The sequence below is a fragment of the Leopardus geoffroyi genome, chromosome X (assembly GCF_018350155.1).
Source record: "Leopardus geoffroyi isolate Oge1 chromosome X, O.geoffroyi_Oge1_pat1.0, whole genome shotgun sequence".
Lineage (NCBI taxonomy): Eukaryota > Metazoa > Chordata > Mammalia > Carnivora > Felidae > Leopardus > Leopardus geoffroyi.
This window is the reverse complement of record NC_059343.1, coordinates 83,826,481-83,842,377: the sequence shown is the minus strand read 5'-3', so window position 1 is coordinate 83,842,377 and position 15,897 is coordinate 83,826,481. Positions and strand designations below refer to the sequence as shown.

The following is a 15,897-nucleotide window of genomic DNA, read 5'->3' as shown; positions in this document are numbered from 1 at the left end:
ATAAAGCCAAGCACAAAAGAATGCATGCAATATGATTACATTTAGACAACATTCTTGAACAGGAAAGCTTATCAATAGTGATAGAAATCAGATTACTGGTTTCCTGGAATGAAGTTTGGTGGGGTAATGGCTGCAAAAGGGCATGACTTTCTGGGAGCAATGAAAACGTTTCATATCTTAAATACAATAGTGTTTATGTGGGAGTATACGCTTGTCAATACTCAGACTCATTTGAAATGTACTCTTCATATATATGATTTATTGTATGGAAATAACATCTTTGAAAGTTGTTTAAGAAAAGTGGTCAAAACAAAAACAACACAATGTGGGACTAATGCCTCTGCAAAACAAAGAAACTACTTTATACTATAAAAGGCTATACAGAAACCCCTCAATTGTCATAGCTCTGTAGCTATGTAGTTTTATCCTAGATGTGTACCTTCTGCTGCCTGAGTGAAAAACACAATGATATCTTGAATAATTGCATGGAATCGCAGGACAAAGAAATTCAGATAATCCTGAATTACATACACTAGGAAACCACTGAGATAATCTAAACGATAGGATTCTTAACAACCCTGATCTTGCTTGTCATGAGGTCACTAGGAGACTCCAAAAGCTCACCATCATTACCCTTGCTATTATGTAATGATTTTTGAAAAGGTGTCTTAGGTCATATTCATGTAAATAAAAAGAAATCATGTAAGTTTTAAAGAGTTTTTATTACAAAATATAACCTAGAAACATTAAAAATGTAAACATTAGTGAAATAGTATAAGGTGAACACTCTTGTTTTAACTATAACTCAGATCATAAAACTTCATAAATAAATAAATAAATAAATAAATAAATAAATAAATAAATCTTCATAAGTAAAACTTCCAGCCACTCCAGAAACTCCTCCATATGCCCCATCCTAACGGAAGCATGCCTTTTCTACCCTGAAAGTAACCGCTGTCCTAAATTTTGTAGTAATCTCTTTCTTTGGTTTCTTTATGGTTTATCTTCCAAGTGTGCATATCTGGATATTATAGTTTAGTCTTCTCCTTTAGAAAATGGTGCTATATTTATTTAAAGTCTCTATTAATGTACAGGTTTTATCTCCATTTCTTTCTATTTCTTACCCATTATCTATGGAAGAAATTGGGCTGTTTGACTTTTAGACTTTCCTAGAGTCTAGATTTTCCTAACTGCTTACTTATGGTTCAACTTGATCCTCTATTCTAATTCCTGCAAATTGGCAACTATATCCAAGAGATTAAAATATTGACTCTAACACCTTGCCCTATCCAGACATCATTTCGTGACTACAGGTCTATGGCGACCAAATTGACTTTCAAGTCTCTGTTGATATTTTATAGTCATTTTTGAGTGAGATCCTGTGCTCTTAACACTAATTAACCCAACCTGCCTTATTAATTTGTCTAGTTGCTCTATCTTGAAATGTTAGATCCTTGTCTGACTCTCACCCCTTCTATAGCCAGTAAGCCTCTATCTTTCTTCAATGTGACAGCTGAATTTGTCATTTTGCTGTTTTAGGCCCTCATGACCTTTCATCTGAACTACTAGGGCAGACAATTCTCTGATATTCCTCCCACTCTCCTCTCCCTCTCTTCTTTTGAGAAATTTAAGTAAGGTGTCCATGGATACACACTAGTTGATGTTGAGTCTAGGAACTAACCCAAGTTTTAGAATGAGGACTGTCTCAAATGTTCCCATATTTTCTCCCATCTTTGTTCACTGATGAGTCAATAGTTATTTGGGAGAAACTTTCACATGCCCAGCACTTCTTTGTGTTCTCTTAATGTTAAGGACTAGGTCTCAGAGAAAGGCACAACATTGGTGAAAAATATACTGTCTCTGGTTAGGCCAAATAGCCTTTCACACGAGACCATTTGGAAATAGCTATATTAAAGGGTGAACTGTCTGGCCAATAGAAGCTACAAGAAGGCAAAGGCCATGTTGGCCTGAAATAGAGAAAGTCTCAAGGAGGAAAATGACATTGACCTGGGCCTCAGAACATGGGAAAGATCTAGAAGTTAGGTTGGAAACAGAGAAAAGAACTATCTGACTGAACCCAAGCCCCCATCCTTAGCATTAATCACTCTGACCTGTCTTATGCTGCTTTGTGGGTACAAGCCCACTTGTTCCTCCTTTAGAGGTGCTTAAGTCTATTGATGGTCTATGATTTCAAAGCAGGTTCAGGGCAAACTTTTTCTGACATGAAATCAATAAATCTGTGCTCCAAACTTCCCCAATGGCTTTCTCACTTATTTCCAGGTAATAGAATCCAAATATGTTAACCTTTCTTTATGGAACTCAGGCATGTGCATTTAAAATATAGGTCCCTCAGTCAGTTGATCATTTGGCTCTTGATTTCCGCTCAGGTCATGATCTCACAGTTCGTGGTATTGAGCCCTGCATCTGGCTCCATGCTGAGAGCTCAGAGCCTGCTTTGCATTATTTCTCTCCCTCCTCTCTCTGCCTCTCTCAAAATAAAATGAATAAACTTAAAAAAAAAATAAAATAAATAAAATGAATAAACTTAAAAAAAATACAAATCCATTCCTAAGCATCCATCCTAAGGAAATAATCAATGATGTTCACAAAAATACTGTAACTGTAACAAAAGTTATAGTACATATGGATGGTCAAGTTCTCTTTATACTACAATGATATTCAATCAGTTGATTTTTCTTAGACATGAATAGAGAAAACCTTATGCTTTGCACTAAACTGAGTTGTGCGTGGATGTATTCCAAATGAACAACTTTGCTAAAGTCTGACTGATAAGTGTAACCTTATTGCTATTACTCCGTTTAGCCAATATGGCTAATTTTCCCCAGTAACAACTTTCTCCATCTTCTTCTAAGTAATAGGACTCCCTTCCCCAAAGTTTTAAAGGAACTCTTCATCAGACAACTGGAAACTAACATTCCCCAGCCTCCCTTGCAGCCAAATACGTCTTTGTGTCCAAATTCTATGCCATGAAATATGTTATGTGGAGCACGCAACTTCTGTATCATTTTTTAAAAGGAAATTGTTTGCCTAATAATTTCTCTTTCCTCCTTCCTGTGTCCTAGAATTCAAAGTGTATGTACAACACTCTAGGAGATAACAGAGCAGGAAAATAGAAAGCACTTGACCTCACACAGCAGACAAATCCACCTGCCCAAAAGTCCCTTTCTATCTCTGGACTATTTTGTATGAGAAAAATATATTTTCCTCTCTCTCTCTTGTTTGAACCATTGTATTTTGGGGGTCTGTATATTGTAGTGGCTCATCCTGTATCCTAAACAATTTTGGGAAGCAAGTGATAGATTTTCCACATAGAGTGAAAGGAAGGATTTTTCCTCATCACTTTTTTTCTGACGTGAAAAATTAAGTTAAAATGAATTCATGATATATGTTCTGCACATGTTTCCTAGTTTGTTATTTACTATTTTTGTTTCTAGTGGTTTTATGTATAGAATTTTTTTTGTTTGTTTTGGGGGTGCCTACATGCTCAGTCAGTGGAGAGCACACTCTTGACCTTGGGGTTGTGGGTTTGAACCCCATGTCTGGTGTAGAGATTCACCTAAAAAAAGGCTTAAAAAAAGAAGTTTTTTGTCTTAATATTGACAATATAAGTATATTCAGAAATAAAGATTGATTATATTCTATTTATTACAGTCTATGTTTATATATATGTATATACATGTATATTAGAATTCCACTGAGCACAGTTTTTAATTAACTTTTCTATTATTTAAAGTGTAAATCATGAAAAGATTTCTTAATCATTAAATACCCCTTTATAGCACATTTTCTTTCTTTTATTAACTTTAATTAATTAATTTTTAATTACATTTTTAATTTTAGTTCCAATATAGTTAATATACAGTGGTATATTAGTTTCAGGTGTACAATATAGTGATTCAGTACTTCCATACATCACTTGGTGCTCATCACAAGGGCACTCTTTAATCCCCATCACCTATTTCACCCATCCGCCCACCTACCTCCTCTCTGGTAACCATCAGTTTATTCTCTAAATTAAAAGTCTGTTTCTTGGCTTGTTTCCCTCTTTTTTTTTTCCTTTGTGCCTTTGCTTTGTTTCTTAAATTCTACAGACAAGTGTAATCATATGGTATTTGTCTTTCTCTGACTGATTTATTTCACTTAGCATTATACTCTCTAACTCCATCCATGTTGTTGCAAATGGCAAGATTTTTATCCTTTTTTGTGGCTGAATAGCATTCCATTATATATATAGCATATTTTTCTTATTTTATAGAACTCAATTATACAAATAGGCAATGATATGTTTAAGCCAACTAATCCATATTTGCTTATTTTTTCATTTTGTTTATATTTTTGCTTATGTTTTCCATTATTTTCCTCATATTTGTTTTGCTACAATGAATATCTTTATAAATTTCTAAACACATGTTTAATTTTTTTAAAAATAGAATAGCATCTAAAAAATTAAATGACTACATCAAGCAGTATGAACATTTCTAAGACTTTTAATAATTACTGTCAAATAGCCTTCCAGGAAGAATATATCAAATTACATACCCACCAATAGTGTGATAATTTTTTTGAGGTTTAACAATTTACTATGAGAAGAATTGTGTCAGTTTGTTTTGCATTAAGGAAAATTTTAAATACTGTATAAAATACATATGCAAAAGTGAGCAAATCATGAATACCTAGCTCAGTGAAGTTTTACAAACTAAAACTACTTAACCAACACTCAAAATGCAACAAAATAAAACCCCAGACCACTACCAACACTGTAGAAGCTCTGTTCCAGTCATTATGCAAGGCTGTCACTACCTTGAATTCTAACATCATAGTTTTGCCTACCCTAAACTCATAAAACTCATACATTATTCTTTTTCACTCTGACTTTTTTATCTCAACATTATATTTTTGAGATCTATCCATATTACATGTACTCATAATTTTTACATTTTTATTACTGAATTACATCCAACTGTGTAAATATATGATTTACTTATACATTTTCCTGAAGAAGGACATTTGAGTATGTCTAATTTCAGGAAACATTATATGTGATTTTATAAACATGTGTAAATGTTGTTTGGTAAACCAATACACACATTTTTATTATACATATATCTGGAGTACAACTGCTTGGTCATAAAGTGTACGTATGTTTACATTTATATACTGTGATAAACAGTTTTCCAAAGTGGTAGTACCAGTTTATGTTGTACCACAACCTCATAAAACACTTGACATTTTCAGTTTTTATTATTTTAGGCATCCCTAGAAAGGGTGGGGGGTGTATTGTGGTATCACATTTTGGTTTAATTTGCATTTCTCTTCAAACTGATGAAGTTAAACATATTTTCACAAATTTATTAGATATTAGGATATTCTGGTTTTTTGAAGTATTGTTTTAAGGTGTTTGCCCATTTTTCTATTAAATTATCTGTCTTTTTAAAATTTATTTGTAAGAATTCTTTGTGCATTATAGATGTGAGCCATTTGCCAAATATATGTGTTCCTTATGTCTTTCCTAGTTTGTGGTTTGCTTCCTTATTCTTTTAATGGTCTCCTGATGAACAGAAGTTTCTGATATTAATAAAGTACAATTTACAATCATTTTTATCCTTCATAATTAGTGATTTTTGTGTCCTTTTTAAGAATACTGCCTATTCCAGGGGTGCCTCGGTTGCTCAGTTGGCTAAACATCCAAATCTTAATCTCGGCTCAGGTCATGATCTCACAGTTCATGCACAGAACCTGCTTGGGATTCTTCCTCTCCGTCTTTCTCTGCCCCTCCCCTGCTCACACGTGCTCTCCCTCTCCAAAATAAATAAATAAACTTTAAAAAACCCAATAATGCCTACTCCAAAGTCATGAAGATGATTTCCTCTGTATTTTACATTAGAATGACATTTTTACTTTTCCCACTTCGATCTGCAATTCACTGGGTGTTTATTTTGTGTGTTATTTAGGGTGGAGTCAACATCATTTCTTCACATATAGATATCCAGCTGATCTGCTACCACTTTTTGGGGAAAAAAATCCTTTCTCCACTTCACTGCACTGTCATCTTTGTCATAAATCAAGTGACATGTGTAGGTATGTTTCACAGGTCTGTGCATGCATGTGTGTACACAAATATGTTAATCTCTTAGACCATATGCTATTTTTTCATAATTTACTCACTATAGCATTGTACCAAATTTGGTATCTAGAAGTGGAAGTCTCGATGCTCCCTTCACTGTTACCTTGGCTATATTTGGTTCTTTGCATTTCGATATACAGAGTTTGGATCTGCTTGTCAACAAAAAATAACTAGCCAAGATTTTTATATAGATTGCATGAATTTAAACATCAAATTGGGACCAATTATATGGATCGCATGAACGTAAACATCAAATTGGGAATAATTGACAACCATAAAATATTGAATCTTTCGGGGCATATGGATGGCTCATTTGGTTATGCATCTGACTCTTGGTTTTGGCTCAGGTCATGATCTCATGGGTTCGTGAGTTTGAGTCCTGCATCAGGCTCTACACTGACACCACGGACCCCGCTTGGAATTCTCTCTCTCCCTGTCTCTCTGCTCCTCCCCCACTCTCTTAAAATAAATACACTTTTATAATATTTAATCCTTAAATCCATGAACCAGGCATATCTATAATTATTTAGGTCTTCTTGAATGTTTCTCAAAATTATTTCTTCATTTTTAGTGCAGAGGTCTTGCAACTATTTATTTAGATTTATTTCCAGATATTTCATTTTTAATCAGGATTTTTTTATCCTGGATTTTTTATCAGGATTTTTTAAGGATATAATTATCAGGATATAATTTTATCAAGATATAATTACATACAATAAGATACATACACTTTACCTATACAGTTCAATGATTTCAACAAATGTATTAGCCAGCAGAGTCACTACCTCATCAAGATACAGAACATTTCCCTCAGCTGAGAAAGTTCTGTTATGCCCCTTTTACAATTAAAAAAATAATTCCAACCTTCAAGCCAGGCAAACACTGACTTGACCCAATTTACATCAATATAAATTAATTTTGCCTCTTCCCAAACTTTATATAGATGGAATCACACAGAAAGCACTCTTTTGTGTCTGATATCTTTCCCTGAGTATAATAGTTTTTTTTTTTTAGATTTATCTATGCTATTGATTGTACCGGCAGTTTGTTCTTTATTATTCCTTAGTTGTACCCTAGCATATGACTATATCACAATTTGTTTATACATTTCCTGGTTGATGAACACTTGGATTGTATCCAGTCTGGGGCTATCATAGATGAAACTGCCATGAACATTCTTATTCAAATATTTTTGAGGAAATATGGTTTGAATTCTGTTTGGGAAAATTCCTAAGAGTGAAATTTCTTGGACTTATGGTAACTGTAAGTTTAACTTTTAAAGAAACTGTCAAAAAGTCTTTCAAAATGGTTGAACTTCTCATCAACAATGAATGAGGAATGAGTGCTCCAGTTGTTCCATATCCTCTAAAATACTAGGGATTGTCAGACTTTTTAATTTTAGCAATTCTGATGGCTGTGTAGTGGTACTTAATTGGGTTTTTTGTTTGTTTGTTTTACATTTCCCTGATGATTAATAACATTGAGCATCTTTCCATGAGCTCTTTGGTGATTTGTACATGTACTTTTCTGAAATGCTTGTTCAAATCTTTTGATCATTTTTAATTGCATTGCTTGCCTTATTTTGAATTTTAGGAGGTCTTTATATGTTTTCTGGACACAAACATTTTGTTGGTTACACATTTTTTTCTTGGTTTCCCACCTCATTTCTTAACCATATCTTTCATAGAGCAGAAATTTTTAAATTTAAATTCAATTTCTATGTATACTCCATTACTACTCTACTTTTATTACATCTTTAATTTTTTTTTAAACATTCATTTATTATTGAGAGACAGAGAGAGACAGACCATGAGCACGGGAGAGGCAGAGAGGAGGAGACACAGAATCTGAAGCAGGTTCCAGGTTCTGAGCTGTCAGCACAGAGCCTGACACAGGCTGAACTCAGAAACAGGGAGATCATGACCTAAGCCAAAGTCGGATGCCTAACCGACTGAGCCACCCAGGAGCCCCCACTTTTATTACATTTTACGTCTATAAATCAAATAGTATAATTCTCCACATTTGTGGGTTTTTTTTTCCAAATTATTTTGTTTATACTAGGTCTTTCTCGTTTCCATATAAATTTGAGGGTAATTTTGTCAAGCTATACAAATATGGCTGCTGAAATTTTGATTTTGAATACACTAAATTTATAGATTGATTTGGAGAGAATTTAGCTTACCAGTATTGTATTTCCTGATCCAGGACCTTATTTTTTCAAATTTATACGTAAGTATTTCACCTTTTTGGAAGCTATCATGAAATTATATATTTTATCATTATAATTATATATAGATAATAATTTCAATTTCCAATTATTCATCACTAAAACACAGGAATACAATGGATTTTTATAATATTTATCTATAACTGCAAACCCACGAAATTAAAGTACTAGTTCTATAGTAGGTTTATTGTAGATCCCTTAGGATTCTTTAAATACATGATCATGTGATTTGTAAATAAAAACTTACTGCTTTTTGAACTATAAATTTATGAAGGAATTTTAATTTTTGATGTTGTTTTAGTTTTGAAAATTCATCAAGACTCTGCTGCACTACGGTCTAATTGGCTCATCTCATGGAAGGGATTCAGGTATCTAGGGGCCCCTAACAAGAGGAGCCATCAGCTGCCCTGTTTTTTTCCAAGTTCTAAAAAAGAAGCTGGCTGTATAGTCTATATTTATGTAATGACTTATCAGAAGAGACAGATGGTTGGGTTACCCCCAACTTTAATTCTTATTTTCAAATAAAAATAACTAAAGTATATTGATTTGGGAGGATTTAATATAAAAAGAACAAAACAGATATTAAGAATTTTTAAAAATCCACTCTCCTGGGCTCTTTTCCTCACTCATCTCTTCTGCGCATTTAAAATTCTTTTTAACGTGTATTTATTTTTGAGACAGAAAGAGACAGGGCATGAACGGGGCAGGGTCAGAGAGAGGGAGACACAGAATCTGAAACAGGCTCCAGGCTCTGAGCTGTCAGCACAGAGCCTGACACGGGGCTCGAACTCAGGGACCATGAGATCATGACCTGAGCTGAAGTCAGAAGCTTAACCGACTGAGCCACCCAGGCGCCCCTCTCCTACACATTTTAAAACTGGAGGGAAAATGGAGAGAGAGCACTAGTAGCAGAAAAGACAGCAAGTGGAAGAAAGCATATCCTTGGAGCAAAGAAGGGGAAGAAGCAAGTCCCCAGAGAAGAACTGGGAATGGTCAACAGGCCCCTGAGAAGATACCGCCCTTCCCAGGCAAGCAGAGAAAAGCCCAGGAATATACAAAGACGAAGAGTCACAGAGCCCAGCCTGGAGTTACTTCGAAGGACAAGGCGGCAGAGGGAAGGTGCGCAGACCAATCAGCTCTGCGCCACCTAGCGGGCAGCAAAGGGCGCGGGATGGGGGCGCTCGCGGTGACGAAGGCCTCACGTGACCCGCCAACGGTGACTCGAGCGCCTAGCTCTAGCGTCAGACTGGGCCGGCGCTCGCTCCCTTCTCGGTACCTGCTCCCGGTGGCCCCGAGGGCGTGCGGGACAGGGGCAGCCCCAAAGGGTTGGAGGCGGAGGGGGAGCAGGTAAGGGACCCGGAGGAGGGGGAGCGTCCCCTGGGCTCGGTGTGGGAGAGCCCACGCGGCCCGCGGAGCCCTCCTCGGGTTCCAGCTGCCCGATGGCGAAGCCGCGGAAGGACCGCAGCCTCACGCCCAGCTGCGGACCGCGTTTGGCCGCAGAAAATGGTAGGGTGGAGGGCTGGACCGCTGTGAGGCAACGACCCTTTGCAAACACCTGCCTCCTGCACGCCCGGCCCCGCCCCCGTCCTTCTTGGTGTAGAAAATGGTGGTCTGCGCGGGGCATGGGGGGTCTTGGCGTAGGGATGCGACGGCCGTAGGGTCCCGGGGCCTAGGAAGGGCTGGGTGGCGACGCGTCGGACCCAAGCGCTGGTTGCATCAGTCCCCGCTCCCTTACTCCCGCCCTCTGCAGGTGTGCGGGTCTAAGTGTCGCAGCGGCGCACTCGCGGCTAGAATCGGGAGGAGGAGACTGCAAGGATAGGCCCAGGTCGGTGTGGGGGACAGTGGGGGGGGGGGCGGGGGGGGAACGTGTGGAAAGCCCTGAGACCCCCAAATCCCCCGCCCCACCAAACATCCCGTCCTCCATCTTGGTGCCCGCAGAGGCCTGGGCTTGGATCGGCAGGGAAAATGGTGGGCTTTGCGCGAGGGAGGGGAGAGGAGCGACTGGGAGGGGGTAGGGCTCTTACTGGGGGCCCCCTAGAGGGCGTAGGGAGCCTCTCAGGTGGGAAAAATGAAATTTTAAAAAGGCTAAGAGATCCAGGGCTCTGAATCTTGGAATGTGCGTAGTAGGGCCTCTGTCCTCGGTGCTGATCAGTCCTGATAAATCCTTCTCTGTCTTTTGTCTCTTAGGAGCAATGGCTTCCAAAGAGGAACAAGCAGTAAAAAATCTCAACATGGAAAATGCCAACCAGGAAAACGAAAAAAAGAATGAAGAGGAGCAAGTTGCAAATAAAGGAGAGCCCTTGGTCCACCCTTTGGAAGCTGGTGAATATTGTGTGCCTAGAGTAAATCGTAGGCGGTTCCGTGTTAGGCAGCCCATCCTGCAGTATAGATGGGACATGATTCAGAGGCTTGGAGAGCCACAGGCAAGAATGAGAGAAGAGAATATGGAAAGGATTGGGGAGGAGGTGAGACAGCTGATGGAAAAGCTGAGGGAAAAACAATTCAGTTACAGTCTGCGGGCAGTTAGCACTGACCCCCCTCACCGTGACCATCATGATGAGTTTTGTCTTATGCCTTGAATTCTGATGTTTTCTTTGAAGTTAACAGGAAAACACACCTACCTAAACTTACATGTTTTCAGTGTACCTTTGTTGTAAACCTTTTGGTGTTAACCTGTTTCTTGTGCGTCTCCTATGACCGCTTCTGATTGAATATTGTATTTTGACCCAATGTGTAAGATTCTGTCAGCAAGGGAATCTTACCCTATTGAATGGCAAGATGCTCATTATATATTGTGAAGTTAATAAAGCAGTTTAAAAAGGCATTCTCTGTATTCTTTTCTATTTCAGATCTCCTATATTTTGTATATGAAGACAGTCTAAGAATATATAAAGTAAAAAGTTAAAGTGTTTATCTTTTTATGGTAGAATTATGAATAATTTTAATTTTCTTACCTATATTTCATTTCAGAACTAAACACATTACTAATGAAAGAGCTTAGCCACCTATAAAAACAATGTGGGCACTTACCTAAAAACTTGTGACAGAATCTCAGTTTTAGCTTACCTCTGGATCTCTATTTAGAAGTATAAACTAATAGTGATAAGAGACACATCTTTTTAAAAATCATACTCACCAGAAAGATGATGATAACTCCAAGGGCTGCTGTGTGTACCTGGTGAAGCAATAAGTGTAAGCTTTCTCCAAGTTCTTGTTCTCACTGGAATGTGTGCATGACCCAACTCTAGATATTCCTTTCAGCTATTTGGGGAAGTTTCCAAAGCCAGTTCTTCCCTATACTCCCAAACAAGTCTAGTAGACTAAGAGGTAAGTACTTCCATTCCTCTGCTACTGTGCCCCATTCCCATCTTCTCCCCTGGGTACATCAGTTCAGGAGTCCTCAAGGTGAGGAAATCCCACTGATTTTTTTTTCCAAAACACTCAATAAAGTGAATCCTCACTCTTCTATAAAAGTGTAAATTCCCTCTTCCTTTTTAGCTTCATGAAAAGACCTTGTCTGTCTAGTTCTCTATTTCTTTAGGTGTGTAGTTCTTTCCTAAGAAACCTCCTTAGTTCATTAGACTATACAGGATGTGTAAGGGAACACAGCTCACTTTCAGTCTGAGACAGTCCCTCCTCATTCCAGCCCCCTGAAGTTTAGGAATATAAAGAATTAACCTACATTGAGTTGAATGCCAGGAGATTATGTCAACGGATACCCAGATGTGGATAATTATGAGAAGTCCATTGGAGGACTGTTGGGTTTAAGTTCCAATAGAACTTGGGAAATGAAGTTGCCTTGGAGTGTGCTATGTAGGTGAAATATATATTATATATGAAGACAGTCTTGTGGAAATAAACTTAGAATTTAGGATTCTAGGGGTGCCTGGGTGGCTCAGTTGGTTGGACACCAACTCCAGCTCAGGTTATGATCTCACGGTTTGTGAGTTCAAGCCCTACATCGAGCTCTGCTGACAGCTTAGAGCCTGAAGCCTGTTTTGGATCTTGTGTCTCCCTCTCTCTGCTCCTTCTCTCTCTCTCTGTCCCTCTTTCTCTCTCTCTCTCTCTCAAAAGTAATATAAACATAAAAAAAATTTAAAGAAGTTCAGATTTTAAAATGGAAGTTTGCAAACCACAATCTAAGAGCCAGATTTGGCCTATTATTTTTGTGTCCAATGAGCTAAGAATAAATTTCATGTTTTTAAATGGTTGAAAAAAATCAAGAATATTTTTTGACATGTAAAAATTATATGAAATCCAAATCTTAATGTCCATAAATAAGTTCTTATTGGAATACAACCATACTTAGGAATTTACATACTGTCTGCACCACAGTGGCAGAGTTGAATAGTTGTGAAAGAAACAGTTTTGCCTGCCCGCAAAGTGTACATATTTATTATCTAGCCCTGACAGAAAAAAATTGCCAACCCCTGCTCTGGAATATAATGTCACAATAGCAGTTGTGAAACCCAAGGAAAAAATGGATAAGCAGGTGAAAACCATGTAACGGCAACCCCCAGACATCATAAATCAGATGCGTAAGCAATTCCAAAGCCCTCCCTCCTCCAGGTGCTTGAGATATAAGGCACATTCATGCAAGACAAGTTCATACAGAGAAAAGCTAGAGTTGAAAGGGCAGGTGAACTGATGAACAGAGAAGCATATGCCCTACCATACTTCCTAAACTTGATTGTTAATATTAGCACCAGATTTTCTGGAAAACAGAAGCATCCTAGATTCACTGGCCCAAGGATATTCTTCATCCTTGAAGAAAAAGTGGAAGCTTACATGTGAACTCATGCCATACTGTAATAGAAGTTTAAGCATGTATATGCCTAGAAAAATGTACATCTCTTCCATGTAAGGCAGATCCAAGTTGCCTTGTTAACCTCAGAGAAGGATCAGTTCAGGATCCTAGTCTTTGAAGAGAGACACTGCTGTTAACCAGCTTCCCTTGGTTGTTAGTAGTGTTTGGATCTGAAGGGACATCTGAGGGAGTAGTATGTGAGTGGTTAGGCTCCCTATACAACGTTCAGGTAACAAACAACCAGCAGAAAGTGAGTGAAAGCCAGTAAGGGAACAGAGCATCAGGTTCCCTCAAGGGAAACAGACATATATTTGCCCATTTATATCATTTCTATGTGTTGTGTAGTGAGTCTCCTTTTCTCCCTCTGGCCATTGTCCATGAAAAGAACAAATTATTCCCATAAGTGCCTAAAAATTTGGATAAAGAGAAGGCAGTGAGATTAGGGATTGTGCCCTGGTTCTCAAAAAAAAAAAAAAAAAAAAAGATGTGCAAGAAAGAGGCTTGAGATATAGATATGTGGTGGGCCATTGGAGTTTTAGCATATCATGCACATCTAGTAGGTATCTGGTGAATGAAAAATTCAACAAAGTAAGTATGGATTTACTGGTATTCAGCAAATGACAAGTATGTACATCTTTGAATCCTTATGTAAATTGAGATAATAATGCAAATAATGTTTCATAACTTTTGAATAAAAATAATTACTGTTTGTTTTCAAAAATTCAATTCAATTGAAGGAAATTCAGAAAATAAATTTAAAGGCCACAATGTGACCAAAGAAAGCAGTGCAATTTGAACTTTCTAGTCAGGCAGAGCAGGGAGAATACACAGACACTGGACTCTTACAGGAGTCCAGGTAGCATAGAAAACTTTGGTTAGAGGTGAAATAAATCCTTCATGATTAACTATCATTTAAAACACAAAGCCATATTTATGCTTCAAGTGAAAATGGAATAACGGTATGGATTTACCTCCCTAACTGAAACAACTAAAACCGGGACAAAATACATGAAACAACAGTTTTCAGTTATTTAACGTCAGAGAGTTGGGAAAGTTAATTGAAAGAGCAGAAACAAATAATATGAGCCTTCTAATTGCCCCCAGCTTACTGTGTATTGTAGGATTTATAGCATATGTAGAAGGAAAATGTATGTCAATAATAGCACAAAGACCAGGACAGGGTTAATAGGAGTACAGGATTTTGAAGTTCTTATTCTATACATTAATATCACTTGAAGGTAGATTCTGAAATATTAAAAATGTATAAACCTTAAAACAATCATGTAAAAAGTTGTAGCTGATGAGCCAACATATGAGATAAAATGGAATCTTCAAATAGTCAATGAAAAACGTTAGAGGAAAAAGAACAAAGAGCAGATGGGACAAATGGAAACAAATAGCAAGATGATTGATTTAAGCCCAAACAAATCAATATCAATAATTGCATTCATGTAAAAGGTCTAAATACCTCAAATATAAACCAGATATTATCAGATTGTATATAAAAGGAAGACAAATATATGCTGCCTATAAAAACCGTATTTTAAATTTAAAGATACGAATTGATTACAAGGAATGGAAAAACAATCAGCAATCTTAACATCAATCAACACAAAGCTTCAGTGGCAATATTGATTCAGATACAATAAATTTCAGGGCAGAGAATAGTATCAGGGATGGGGCACCTGGGTGGTTCAGTCAGTGAAGCATCCAACTCTTGATTTTGGCTCAGGTCATGATCTCACAGTTCGTGGGTTTGAACCCCACATCGGGCTCTATACAAACAGTGCAAATCCTGCTTGAGATTCTCTGTCTCCCTCTTTCTCTCTGCCCCTCCCCTGCTCTCTCTTTCTCTCTGAAAATATTTTTTTAAAAAAATAGTAATAATACCAGGGATATTACAGTTATAGAAAGTCATTACATAACTTTAAGTGCTAAGTTTGTCAAAAGGACATAGCAACCATTAACATTCACATGTTACAGTGCTTTAAAATAGATGAAGGAAAAACTGATAGCACTGAAAGGGAAACAGACAAATCCACAATTACAGTCAGAGATTTCAACACCTTCTCTAAAATATTGATAGAACAAGTAGACAATCAACAAGAACATATATCACTTGAAGATCACTATGAAACAACTTATCTAGTTGACAATTGTAGAACTTGCCACTAACAACAGTACAATGTACCTTTGCTTCATTTGCACAAGGAACACTTACCAAGATAGTCCATATTCAGGGCCAAAAAGTAAGTTTCAAAAAATTTAATAGGATTCATATCATAAAATATATGTTTTCTGAGCAAAACGGAATTAAATGAGAAACTAATAACAGAAAGATATCTTGAAAAATCCCAAATATTTAACATCAAACAGCACATGTCTAAATAACCCAAGGAAGAAATCAAAGAGGAAATTATAAGGCATTTTGAACTGAATGAAAATGAAAATTCAACATATAGTAATTTGTGAGATGTGGCAAAAGCACCACTTGGGCAGTAATTTATAGCACTGAACATACATATTAGAATAGAATGAAGCTCTATATCTATTAAATAAATAGAAATCTTTAAAAAAAGTTTTTTATTTGAAGTATTTTTGGTATCCAATGTTATATTAGTTTCAGGTATACAGCATAGTGATTTGACAATTTTATACATTAAGCTATGCTCACCATGAAAATAAATGGAAATTTTATTTAAAATACTTCCTCTAAAG

At 37.1% G+C, this 15,897-nt stretch overlaps 1 protein-coding gene across 6 annotated transcripts; it reads left to right on the top strand.

Moving 5' to 3' along the window:
* The first annotated feature begins 9,577 nt into the window (after nucleotides 1–9,577).
* Nucleotides 9,578–11,196, top strand: LOC123594745 (protein BEX1). Of its 6 annotated transcripts, none has more exons than XM_045471664.1 (3): nucleotides 9,578–9,644; nucleotides 10,123–10,197; nucleotides 10,560–11,196. In XM_045471664.1, exon 3 carries the CDS (start codon nucleotides 10,565–10,567, stop codon nucleotides 10,949–10,951), a length of 387 nt encoding a protein of 128 aa, XP_045327620.1. In that variant the 5' UTR covers nucleotides 9,578–9,644; nucleotides 10,123–10,197; nucleotides 10,560–10,564; the 3' UTR covers nucleotides 10,952–11,196. The 6 variants fall into 6 exon arrangements, with proteins under 6 accessions (XP_045327620.1, XP_045327622.1, XP_045327619.1 ...); XM_045471663.1 differs by having other exon boundaries at nucleotides 9,588–9,719; XM_045471665.1 differs by lacking the exon at nucleotides 9,578–9,644 and adding an exon at nucleotides 9,771–9,878.
* The last annotated feature ends 4,701 nt before the right edge of the window (nucleotides 11,197–15,897 follow it).